Source organism: Pongo abelii, chromosome 19 (assembly GCF_028885655.2).
Source record: "Pongo abelii isolate AG06213 chromosome 19, NHGRI_mPonAbe1-v2.0_pri, whole genome shotgun sequence".
NCBI lineage: Eukaryota > Metazoa > Chordata > Mammalia > Primates > Hominidae > Pongo > Pongo abelii.
Genome location: NC_072004.2, coordinates 16,635,830 through 16,647,840, shown reverse-complemented (window position 1 = coordinate 16,647,840; position 12,011 = coordinate 16,635,830). Strand labels below are relative to the sequence as shown.

The following is a 12,011-nucleotide window of genomic DNA, read 5'->3' as shown; positions in this document are numbered from 1 at the left end:
TCCTATGAGTATTACTCTTAATCCTACACTGAAGAAAAAAGCACACAGGGATTAAGTAATTTGACCAAAGTCACAAAGTACATAAATAGCCAAACCAGGAAATGTAAATTAACACAGTCCTTTCAATGGCAATTTGGCAATAGTCATCAACAACCTTAAAATGTGCTACTCTTGACTTGGAAATCTCAGTGCTAAGAATCCACTTTAAACAAACAGGTTTGGACACTATCTTGATCCCCAATAACAGATTTACTATTCTGAACTGAACACACGCATTCCTCTCCACTCCTTCCCCAAATACCACTAAAATGAAAGTTACAGGATGAAAAAGATATAACGTGGCCGGGCGCGGTGGCTCACACCTGTAATCCCAACATTTTGGGAGGCTGGGGCGGGCGGATCACCTAAGTCAGGAGACCAGGCCGGCCAACATGGTGAAACCCTGTCTCTACTAAAAATACAAAATTTGCCGGGCGTGGTAGCTCACGCCTGTAATCCCAGCTACTCAGGAGGCAGAGGCATGAGAATTGCTTGAACCCAGGAGGTGGAGCTTGCTGTGAGCCAAAATTGAGCCACTGCGCTCCAGCCTGGGCAACAGAGTGAGACTCCGTCCCAACAAAAACAAAAACAAAAAAAGGAAGATGAAGGCTGAATGCCTGTGGCCAGCCATGCCAATGAAAAGTGAGCCAACATGAACTCTAGGATACTGGGAAAGCTTATGAATTGAAAAAAGCAAATATGTAAAAGTGAAGAATTTGGCATATACATAACAAACGGAGCCACAAAAAAACCTAGTTAACTTCAGAGGAAGCAAAACATACACAAAAGGAAATATAATTGTGTAATCATGTTACTTGGCTCAGCAGCTAACACTATTCATACACTCATAATGTAGACACAACCAGAAATTGCACTAAATCTTCACTTTTCCATAAATCAACATATTCTGAAAATAATAAACTAGGAAATAGCAATTTTATATTATTGAGAAATGTGAAGGTAAATACCAGAGGAAACTGGTTAAGAGTTGAAAATAGGGGCCGAGCATGGTGGCTCATGCCTGTAATCCCAGCACTTTGGGAGGCCAAGGCGGGCGGATCACGAGGTCAGGAGACTGAGACCATCCTAGCTAACATGGTAAAACCCAGTCTCTACTAAAAATACAAAAATAGCTGGGTGTGGTGGCGGGCGCCTGTAGTCCCAGCTACTCAGGAGGCTGAGGCAGGAGAATCACTTGAACCGGGGAGGCAGAGGTTGCAATGAGCCGAGATCACGCCACTGCACTCCAGCCTGGGCGACAGAGTGGGACTCTGTCTCAAAAAAAAAAGTTGAAAATAGGGCCAAGTGCGGTGGCTCACACCTGTAATCCCAGCACTTTGGGAGGCCGAGGCAGGCAGATCATGAGGTCAAGAGATCGACACCATCCTGGCTAACATGGTAAAACCCTGTCTCTACTAAAAATACAAAAATTAGCTGGGCATGGTGGCACGTGCCTGTAGTCCCAGCTACTCGGGAGGCTGAAGCAGGAGAACCACTTGAACCCGAGAGGCAGAGGTTGCAGTGAGCTGAGATTGCACCACTGCACTCCAGCCTGGTGACAAGAGCGAGACTGTCTCAAAAAAAAAAAAAAAGTAAAAAATAAGAAAAATAGATGGGGTGGGGTGAGGTAGCAAGAAAATGCTCTCTTAAATTAAGCTTTGTACTATTAATATTATTTGACTTTTTATACTAACAGATAACATTGGAAATTAAAAATATAAATTTGTACAAAATTATAGAATACTCAGAGAAACACAAATAAAATATAAATTCCCTATAAACCTACCAACCAAAGAGAATCACTGCCTATATTTTGATATCTATCATTCAGCCTTTGTTCCATTCCTATCTTTAGTCTACATACTAACTATACTGTTTTGTAACCAAAGTTTTCACTTAATTTTTTATGGGCATTTCCTCAGTAAGTACATATATGTCTACAACATAGGTAACAAAGTAATTACCCTAGAGCAAGGTTTTATGTAATTAAGTAATGTAATTTTATGTAATTAAGTAATGTTATCCTAGGATAGAGATAGTTGTGTCAATAAAAAGCACATAAATTTGATAATGGATTTGCTTTGTGCAAAACTGAATAGGTAAGAATTTATTTCTTTTCTAGAAAAAAATAAGATGAATCATGTAACACATTTTCTATACTGTGCAACTAGTAAAATGTAAAAATAATATTTATAATAGAAATTAGCTTGCTCTAACAAGAATTCCTTTGCCTGGAAAAAGAAGTGTTTTCATAATATGTTACTAAATTTTTAAAACTCAGGTTACAAAGTAGGATATACAGTATCATCCCAAATTTATTTCTTAAAATGTAACCCGAAAAGCTGTAGTAATAAATAAAACAGTAGCTCTTTCTTAATAGTATGATTATAGATGATCTTTACTTCTTAGTGCTTTTCTAAACTTTCTTCAGTGTTTACTGGTATTACTTTTTGAATCAGAAAATATAGCTTTATACTCTTAAGAAACCATAGTCAGCACTATAAATGAAAGACAGCAAAGGTGTAAATAGTTCAGAAGTGACTTACTTGACAGCTAGACTTGTTTTTACACCTCTTGTGGATTTCCTCAAAGCACTTCCACACTGCACTGAAACGCGATTTACTTGTTGGTCTTTCTTGGGTCTTTTGTTCTTTCATTCAGTAATTTTTGAGCCTCTATTATGTGCCAGGCACTGTTCTAGGCACCGAGGATTTAGCAGTGAGTATAATGGATGAATTCTCTATCCTTCTTTGATATGAAAGACAAAGACTAAAAATTTTTAAACAAAAACATACTTTTAGTGGAGAAACAAACACAAGCACACAACACACACACCTCTACTTTCAAGTGTGATGAAGAAAAGTAAAGGAAAGAGGAGTAGAGCAATAATAAGGTGGAAAGAGATGATAGTTTTAGTGAGGGGAGGACTCTGAGGAAGTGCTATTTGAGCAGAGACCTGAGTGAAGTATATGGGAGCTGGCCAGAGAAAGGTAAGAGAGAACAGTCTAGGTAGGGGGAATATCAAGCAAAGAGGCCTTGAGGTGGCACTAAGCTTGGAATGTGCCAGAATAAGACCAGTGTGGTGAGACTGGAACGAGCGAGGGGAGAGCAGCAGATGGCATGGAAGAGGTAGGTGGGCCCAGGTCACAAGCGCCTTACAGGTCCATGCAGGGATTCTAAATTTATTCTAAAGGTGATACAAAGGTACTGAGGTCTTGAAACAGTGATGGCCTGGACCAAAGCAGTAGGGTAACGGGATAAGACATGGTCAGTATGGATATATTTTGATGGCTGATCCAGTATAACTTGCTGATGGATTAGATATAAGGAATGAGGAAGAAATCATGGACAATTCTTAGGTTCTTGGCCAAAGCAACTAAATGAGTAGTGTGCCATTTACAAATCTGGGGCTGACTGGTGACGAAACAAGTTGTGAGCAGCAAAACTGAGACCTATTTTGGACATGTTAAGTATGAGATGACCATTAGACTTCAAGTCAAGGTGTCGGGTAGGCAATCATAATTATAAGTCTACCATTTGGGGGCAAGTTGGGGCTGAAGGCATAAATCTAATATTTAAAAGTATGGAACTAAAAGATATCTCCTAGGTGTGGGGGCAGAGAGAAAAGAGAATAGGGCTGAAAACAGCCCTAAGGCGTGCCAACATTAAGAGGTAGGGAAGTCCCTTCACCTCACTAGAGAGACTAGTGAGGTATCCCAGAAGCCAAGTGAAAGTATTTTCAGTAGAAGACAGTGATCCCCTAAGTTAAAGCTGCTGATGAGTAAGTTAAGGATTGAGAAGTAACCACTGGATTTGGTGACTTTGATAAAGGTAGCTTCAGTGGAGTGATGAAAACAAAAAAATTGGTGTACAGTGATCCCTCCTACTCCACAGTTTCATTTTCTGGGGTTTCAGTTATCTGCAGTCAACCATAGTCTGAAAAATATTAAATGAAAAATTCCAGAAATAATCCGTAAGTTTTTAAATTACATGCCATTCTGGGTGGCATGATGAAATCTTGCACTGTCACACTCCATCCTGCCCAGGATATGAATCATCTCTTTGTCCAGTGTACCCAAGTTGTATATGGCACCTGGCCTCAGTCACTTAGCAACAGTCTCAGTTATCAGATCAACCCACAGTGTTGCAGTACTTGTGCTCAAGCAATCCATATTTTACATAATGGCCCCAAAGTGTGAGAGTAGTGATACTGGCAATTTGGATTATGACAAAGAGAAGTCATAAAGTGCTTCCTTTTAATGAAAAGGTGAAAGTTCTCAACTTAATAAGAAAAAACAAACAAACAAAAAACTGTATGCTGAGGTTGATAAGATCTACAATAAGAATGAATCTTCTGTCTGTGACACTGTTAACAGTATATAGTTATAATTGTTCTATTAAAAGTTATTGTTGTTAATCTCTTACTGTGCCTAACTTATAAATTAAACTTTATCATAGGTACATATATATAAGAAAAAAACACAGTGTATTAGAATTCGTTTCAGGCATCTGCTGGGGGTCTTGGAACATATCCCCCATGGATAACGGGGGGACTACTCTATGTTCAAGAGAGAGTTAGAAGACAACTAGGTACAGAAGAGTTGACTGCTGTATCCCTACCATCTCAGTAGCTCTTGGTATAGAGTAGGTATTGAATAAATGTCAAATCTGAAAATTCTCAATACTTCAACCCAAATTAAGAAACCCAAAATGGTGGAGAGCTAGAGAGCTTCCTGCTCATCCAGTTCTATTCCTAGCCTCCAGAATGAGTGAGGATGAATTGTAAAAACATGAGCTTTTTTTCTCTTCTTTCTTAATTTGCTGTATATCTAGGGCTAAAACGTAATAAGCATTTTGATTGGTAGCTGAACTAAGAGATACAAGAAACACCTTCTCCTTCTGCTCCCCGATTTTCCTAAGTTATATGTAACTAAAAGTTAACAAATAAATTATGAACATGTCACCAAGGGGGTTAAAAAAAAACCCACCAAAACAGCAGTCAAATATTTTAAACAAAACATCTTATTCCAAAACTTCTGCTGATACCTTAAAGACAGCCACTTATTTTGCAAAATAGGTAACTTTCCCTCTTCCCAATTTAGATCTCTTTCCATTTCTCAAAGTGTAAAGTAAAGCCTTTTGTGGAGAAAAGGCAATGCCCAGATAATGGGTTTCCTACCTGACATAATGTCTTCTGCTAATTCCTTTTCTCTTTCAATTTTTTCCTCTAGAGTTGAAATGCAGAATTCATAGCCAGCAACAGCAAATTCCTGTCTGTAAAGCAAAATCAATAATCAGCCATTTACCTTTTCTTCTTTTTTTTTTCTGTTGAGATGAAGTTTCGCTCTTGTTGCCCAGGCTGGAGTGCAATGGCGTGACCTCGGCCCAGAGCAACCTCCACCTCCGGGGTTCAAGTGATTCTCCTGCCTTAGCCTCTCGAGTAGCTGGGATTACAGGTGTCCGCCACTATGCCCAGCTAATTTTTGTATTTTTGGTAAAGACAGAGTTTCATCATGTTGGCCAGGCTGGTCTGGAACTCCTGACCTTAAGTGATCCACCCGCCTCGGCCTCCCAAAGTGGTGGGATTACAGGCGTGAGCCACCGCGCCCAGCCCATTTACCTTTTCATTAATTCTTTTTATCTTCATTTTTCCAGCTCACTTTAAACATTATCAGTAAAGGAAGTGTAAAATGGGAAGAGGGAACTTTGCTTAAAGTCTAAGTAGTGTCAAATCTGCCATTCCTCACAGTAGTTTTTTTAAGTCATCCATTTAATATAACTTAAGACACAAAAAGCTAGGAATGCTGCCCTAATTTTAATAACTGACATAGCCAGCAGTCTTCATCATCTCCCACTAACAGATGGCCTCCAGTGAATCAGTTTCTCCATGTGTGAAAGCCTTACCCCTGGTTCAAAGTAATACTACCCTAAACAGAGGTTCAGGCCACCCTGCAGTGAGGATTCCAACTGTTGACCTCATACAGCTTCTGAGAAGCTTTAGTCATTTTATATTTCTTTCAAGCTGTAAGTCTCTGATAAAAGTTTCTTTTGCAGAAATGGGACTCCTAGCTATGGCAATAGAAGTCATTTAACCCAACTCTGTAGCCCTGGACACTCAATCAACTGGAGAGGGTTGAGTCAACCCAAGCAGGCCGACTGACTGCTGCTTTTTTACAGAGATGCAGAGGAAATGTGACAGAAATCCCTTCTCCATTCAGGAGCTCAGCTTTGGTTCTTGTTCTTCAGTTTTGGCTCTAGTTTCTTACAGAAGTGGCACTAAAAAGCTCATCTGTTCTCTAGTGCTTTGCCAGGGGAGAACTTATGACCCTACTGTTCTGCTCTGTTCTCAGAAGAACAGAAGCATCCCCTTCCTTACCTAGGCTCAAAACTTGGCAAGAGGGCCCTCTCTAGCCATAACACAGGGCAAGTGGACACTGCCCAGAAGACGGTCCCAGTCGGAGCGAGAGGTCTACAAACAATTCCCCTCGTAACTTATATCAGCCTTTTGAAGCCTCAGATCTGGCCATGTCTTTTCTAGTCTCATGCTTCTCAACAAAACAAAATGAAAAGTACAGAGTACCATGTAACTCAGAGGCTAATTGTTACTAGCTTTCTCCTCTAGAAGACTATGAATTTGTCTTACTCAACAATGTTTATTAGGCTCTGGGCTGCTTCTTACCCTAGGGGTTCATACCCAGTCAAGAACTAGGCATGTTTGTTACAACTCCAAGGAAGATTGACCAAGCTGCAGTGCTCCCTGGCATGGGCCAAGCTCAAAGCTCCTCAAAAGACTTGAAGTCAAAGGCTCCAGGAAGCTCTAGCCTATCTAGTGTCCAATCAAAATGCAAGGAGACTACGCAGGTCCTGATGAGAACAAAGGAGCTGGTGAGTAGGACAGCAGGGACCAGTGCCAGGGCCTGGCCTCAGTGAGCACCTTTTCTACAGCATCAGGCTCCATGTCACTCCAAACCTCTCGCACCAACTTCGGCACCACTAAAACCCGAAGGGAAGCTAGTCTTAGGTCTCTCCCTAAATTCACCCCAAATAAAACTCTCTAGAGGAGTTCTCTGCTTACATCCTAGATGCTTCATCTTTGAACTCTATTTATACCAGCAAAATGGCTTCTTCAGATTATTAATATATTATCCCCAGCACCTTTCACACTGCTCTTTCCTCTTCTAGGAAAAGTTAAACTAAAGTTCTAACTCTAACTTCCCTTCCCACTTCAAGCAGCAACAGAAAACTTAGTTAGCTTTGTCACAGGGCAGCCAGAGATGTTGTGTGCCCCACTAGGCAGGCTGATGGAAACAGTAGGGGCAAACTGGAAAAAGACTGACAATTTCAAAGATGAGGGATAGAACACTTTGAGTGTGACACCCAATTTCTGGGAGACCCAGGTGACCAGTAGACAATGAATATTATGTAACATCCCAGAGTCAAAGTTTTCTGCCCACAGTCCTACTCCCTGGCTGCTGTACTTACCTGTTCTGCGCAGCATAGATACTGGCCAGCTTTAGGGAAATTTCAATTATTGCATTGTCCTCCTGTGAGAGAAAGAGAATGAAGGGAACTCATAACAAGTAAAATTTTCTCATGGAATATTTCAGATCAACTTCCAGACTGACGGTGGCCTCAAAGCCACAGTCTTTATTCTTTTAGAGTGATTGGCCAACTGTGAATTCTTTGGCAAACATGCTGTTGCATTTAGTGAAAGAATGGCAATTTGTATAGAGATCTCAGAAAGGAAACTCCATCTTTCCTGACCGAAGCATATGGTGGGGCTAAGAGGAGTTTTCAGAAGACAAGACTGTTTTGAAAACTGCTTCAATGAGGGGCCAATACTAGGCAATGTCCTTACCTGCTTCATGCCCCCTCCAAGGAGGTAACTCATTGTTGCTTTAAAAAGTTGTTCAGCCTAAAAGCATAAGGAAAATATTTTTCTTTTAATTGGGCCCCATTTTATATACATATATGACCCTGGATTCTAAGTACCAGTCTGATGCATCATTCCTTATAAAACCCATATACCCATACACACGCACACTCACACACAAAAGAAAAGTACCCTTTTGAAGCGAAAACAGATCAAAATATCAGGACCCCCAACATCCTCTATGTACCTTAAACTACTCTCTGATGAGTAGAAAACAACCTCAGAGATTAACTTCTTATCCAAACCCACTGTGGCAGAGACTACAAACTGTCTCCTAATAGTCATTCTCTTCTCCACCTTTTTGATTACAGAGTCCCCTCAATTTAGCCTGGGAAACATGGTGAAATCCCGTTTCTACAATAAATAAATAAATGAATAAATAAATAAATAAGAAAATTAGCCAAGTGTTGTGGCACACGCCTGGAATCCCAGCTATTCAGGAGGCTGAGGTGGGAGGATCAACTGAGCCTGGGAGGTCGAGCTTGCAGTCAGCCATGATTAAGCCACCGCACTCCAACCTGGGCAACAGAGCAAGACCTTATCTTAAAAAAAATTCAGTCAATTTTAGCAGATTGGACACCCTGAAGTTAGATATGGTCATATGATAAAATTTAGGCCAAGGGATGCAGGCAGAAAGAACGTGAACTTCTAAATCATATTCTATAAGGAAGCCGCTCACAGTCCATCTTCTCCCCCTTCCTGCAGGCTGGAGGTGAGTCAGCTCACCCAGGCAGATGAAGGCTTATCTTAGAAGAAACCTGGACTTCTGGATCAGAGAGCAAAGGTGCCTATGTCTATCTGCCTTCAGTCTTTAGCCTATCTCTGGACTAACACAATAAAGAGAAATACACTTTTATCTTGTTTGAGTCACTATATTCTGGGGTCTCTTTGTTATAGCAGCTTAGCCTGTACCCTTACTATTACAGTTCCCTTGAAGCTACTCCTTCATAAATTCAAGATATTACAAAGTAATTTACTTACATTTTCAAGCTGACCCCGTATAAATGCTAAGTTGGCCATCTGAAAGCAAATTACAAATTGTTTTTCAGTGTAGAATACTGTGTTCCTACTTATTTCAAAACTTTAAAATTCCCTTTTGCTTTCACCCTCAACATTTAAAAAATAGTTTAAAATGAAAAGCATGTCACCAATTAATCTGCAAGAAGCACAGAACAGCAATCATATGAGAAGGAAATACTTGCACATACTTTGTTGTTAACAAACCAAATCTAGGTCCACTCATCATTAAAAAAACATGTTAATGATACTTGTTTTTTTTGATCTGGAATTGAGAGGTCTTATGTCACCCCAAGGGTAAAAAAACTAAAGCTGTGGCCGGGCGTGGTGGCTCACGCCTGTAATCTCAGCACTTTGGGAGGCCAAGGCAGGTGGATCACCTGAGGTCAGGAGTTCGAGACCAGCCTGGCCAATATGGTGAAACCTTGTCTCTACTACAATACAAAATTTAGCCAGGCATAGTGATGCGTGCCTGTAATCCAGCTACTCAGGAGGGTGAGGCAAAAGAATCGTTTGAACTCATGAGGCGGAGGTTGCAGTGAGCCAAGATCGTGCCACTGCACTGCAGCCTGGGCAACAGAGTGAGGCTCCATCTCAAAGAAACAAAACAAAACAAAAAATAAAACTGAAACCAAAAGAAAACTCAGTAAAAAGAAAAGGAGCTTGAGAACATCGTGAAAGTCAGGAATATAAATCAGGAGAACTAACTACCCTTCCTTCCCATCCAACCTTCCTCATCAGTGGTTCAGACTGGTTATAAGAGTTACCAAATCATAAGTGTAAGTGATGGCCTTCTTGTTATCAGTCTGATAGGCGAGACGAAGAGCGTCATGCAAAATTAACTCAGCCTCTTCTGGCTCATCTTTCATAATGCTCAACTGAAAAGGGAAGACAAAATAATAGAAAATGAAACACACAGTAGATGCATATGCTACCAGACAGAAGTGTATGCAACTATACATCCCAACTGATAGAAGGAAGCTAACTCATTCATCAGACATTTACTGAATTCCTACTATGTACAAAGCATTGTCTACAGAGGTGACAGGGAGGTCAGCTTCCCTTGCAGCTAGGTGTGGCCATCTCATGAAGTTTTGGCCAAGAGACACAGGCAGAAGAAATGTGATCTTACAACATATTTTATAAGGAAGCTGCTTGTCCTCCATCCTCTTTCTAATTTCTTGCAGGCTGGAGGTGACCATATAGGACAAGTAAGCTTAATTACAACTAATGATAAGAGCTATAAAGATGACAGAAAAGAATAAGGGGTCTCCTCTAAATAGGACTTAGGGAAGCCTTCCAAGGAAGTGACAGCTAACCTGAGGTAGTAAGGGTGAGAATGAGTCAACCAAATAAGGACCTGGGGAGAACAATGACTCAAACAGAGGGTAGAGAATGAGTGAAGTCCCTACAAGCTGAAGAGAATGGTTTTGAGGAGGAAATGCAAAGAAACAGACGTGAAGGGAGGATGGTGAGCCAGAGGATTACTGCCAAACGGGTGGGCAAGGTATACTGGTTTAGATCATTTGGGGTGTTGCAAGCCATGGCAAGTATCATAAATGCAGTGGGTAGCCATCCAGAGCTTTCAGACAAGGAGATGATATGATCCAATTTACTTTTTTTTTTGGTCGCTTTGGTTTCTGCATGGAGAATAGATTGCAAGAGGACAGGAAACCAGGAAAGACTACTGGAGCATAGGTGGTGGCAATGATGGTTTGCACTAGGGTGACAGCAAGGGAGATAGAGAAAAGGGGAAAGATTTGAGAAATATTTTGCATTTATTGGCAACAGGACTTGTTGCTGGACTGTAAGTGTATTGGAAGGCAATGGTAAGGTACCACAAGTTTTAAGAATGACTATGAGGTTTTTAGGCTGAAAAACTGATGGTAGTAAAGAGATGGCGAAAGCGTATGTTGAGGAGGCATTAAGGATTGAGTTTAGTTTTGGGCATGTTAAATCTGAGAGGTAGGTAAGGTCCTAAAGTGCAAATGGCATGTCAGTATCACACTACAGGCAGGAAATACAAATTTGGACGTTGTTGGCATCGAGTCGGTATTTAGCTCAATGGAAGAGATGAGATAACTTGGGGAGAAGAGGAGGAAAAAAAATAGAAAAGGATATGGAGAAAAGGAAGAATTCAAAAGGAGAACCGAACCGCATAACCAACACTAAGTTGCCATTTTCAGGCCGCTATATACGCGCGAAATTATGTCATTTCAGGTAGGCTGGTTAATTGATAAAACCACTACAAAACGTTCCCGATATTTCGTTTGCTTAAGAGCGTGATGCCTGGGGCGCCATCTCCATTTGCACTTGACACTGCAAAGGTTTTACTGCAGGCCTTAAGAGTCGGGAAAGCCTGGATGGATTCCAGTTCCCTCTCGGATGACCCACCTCATTCTCGGCAATTTTACCCGCGGAGCCTCCATCCACTCTTCGGCGAGGCGGAGAGAGTAATGCGCAGCAACGCCAAGACCCCGCTCACAAAGGCTACCGCGCTCGGCCGGGCGCAGGGCCCGGAGCCGCCTCACCTTGGCTCGCTTCAGCAGCTGGATGATCTCTGCCTCGGCCTCGTCCGCCCCGTCCTCGGCAGCGGCCCTGTCGGCTCCCTGCTGCTCCTCCTCCTCTGCCGCAGCGGGCCTCGAGAACCAGGCGAGCGCTGCGGGAAGGGGCTCTGAGGTCATCGGGCCCGGCCTGCGCCCCTGTCCCCGCCCGGCCGGCCCCGCCCGGCCCGCGCCCCTCACCTGCCAGCAGCGGCAGCAGGCCTGGGCCCCGGCCGTGCGGCGCGACTCGGGATGGCGGCACCGGCACCTCGGGGCCCGGACCTCCTGCCAGCCCCGGGAGCAGGCGCGCGGAGCAGCCCCGGCACCGCCGCCCCGCGGCCCGCAGGAGGCCTCGGCCGAGGCCCCGGCTCAGGAGCCGGTACATGCTCCCGCCGCGTCCTCTGCGCACTGCAGGCCAGACGCGATCCTGGCCCCCGCAACGCGCCGAGCGCCCTCCGGATTGGCCGGGCCCTGACGAC

The 12,011-nt window shown here is 42.7% G+C and overlaps 1 protein-coding gene across 2 annotated transcripts in view; it reads right to left on the bottom strand.

Annotated features, from left to right (window-relative positions):
• TTC19 (tetratricopeptide repeat domain 19) overlaps positions 1–12,009 on the bottom strand; it is a 29,003-nt gene extending 16,994 nt beyond the window's left edge. Inside the window, exons 1-7 of one of the 2 annotated variants that reach the window (XM_024235121.3) lie at positions 11,734–12,009; positions 11,521–11,648; positions 9,757–9,867; positions 8,954–8,992; positions 7,898–7,954; positions 7,522–7,583; positions 5,219–5,313 (exon numbers count right to left, since the gene is read on the bottom strand). In XM_024235121.3, coding sequence (XP_024090889.1) covers positions 5,219–5,313; positions 7,522–7,583; positions 7,898–7,954; positions 8,954–8,992; positions 9,757–9,867; positions 11,521–11,648; positions 11,734–11,917 — 676 coding nt within the window. In that variant the 5' untranslated portion in view covers positions 11,918–12,009. The other variant, XM_024235122.3, reaches the window with a different exon arrangement.
• Between the last annotated feature and the right edge of the window lie 2 nt (positions 12,010–12,011).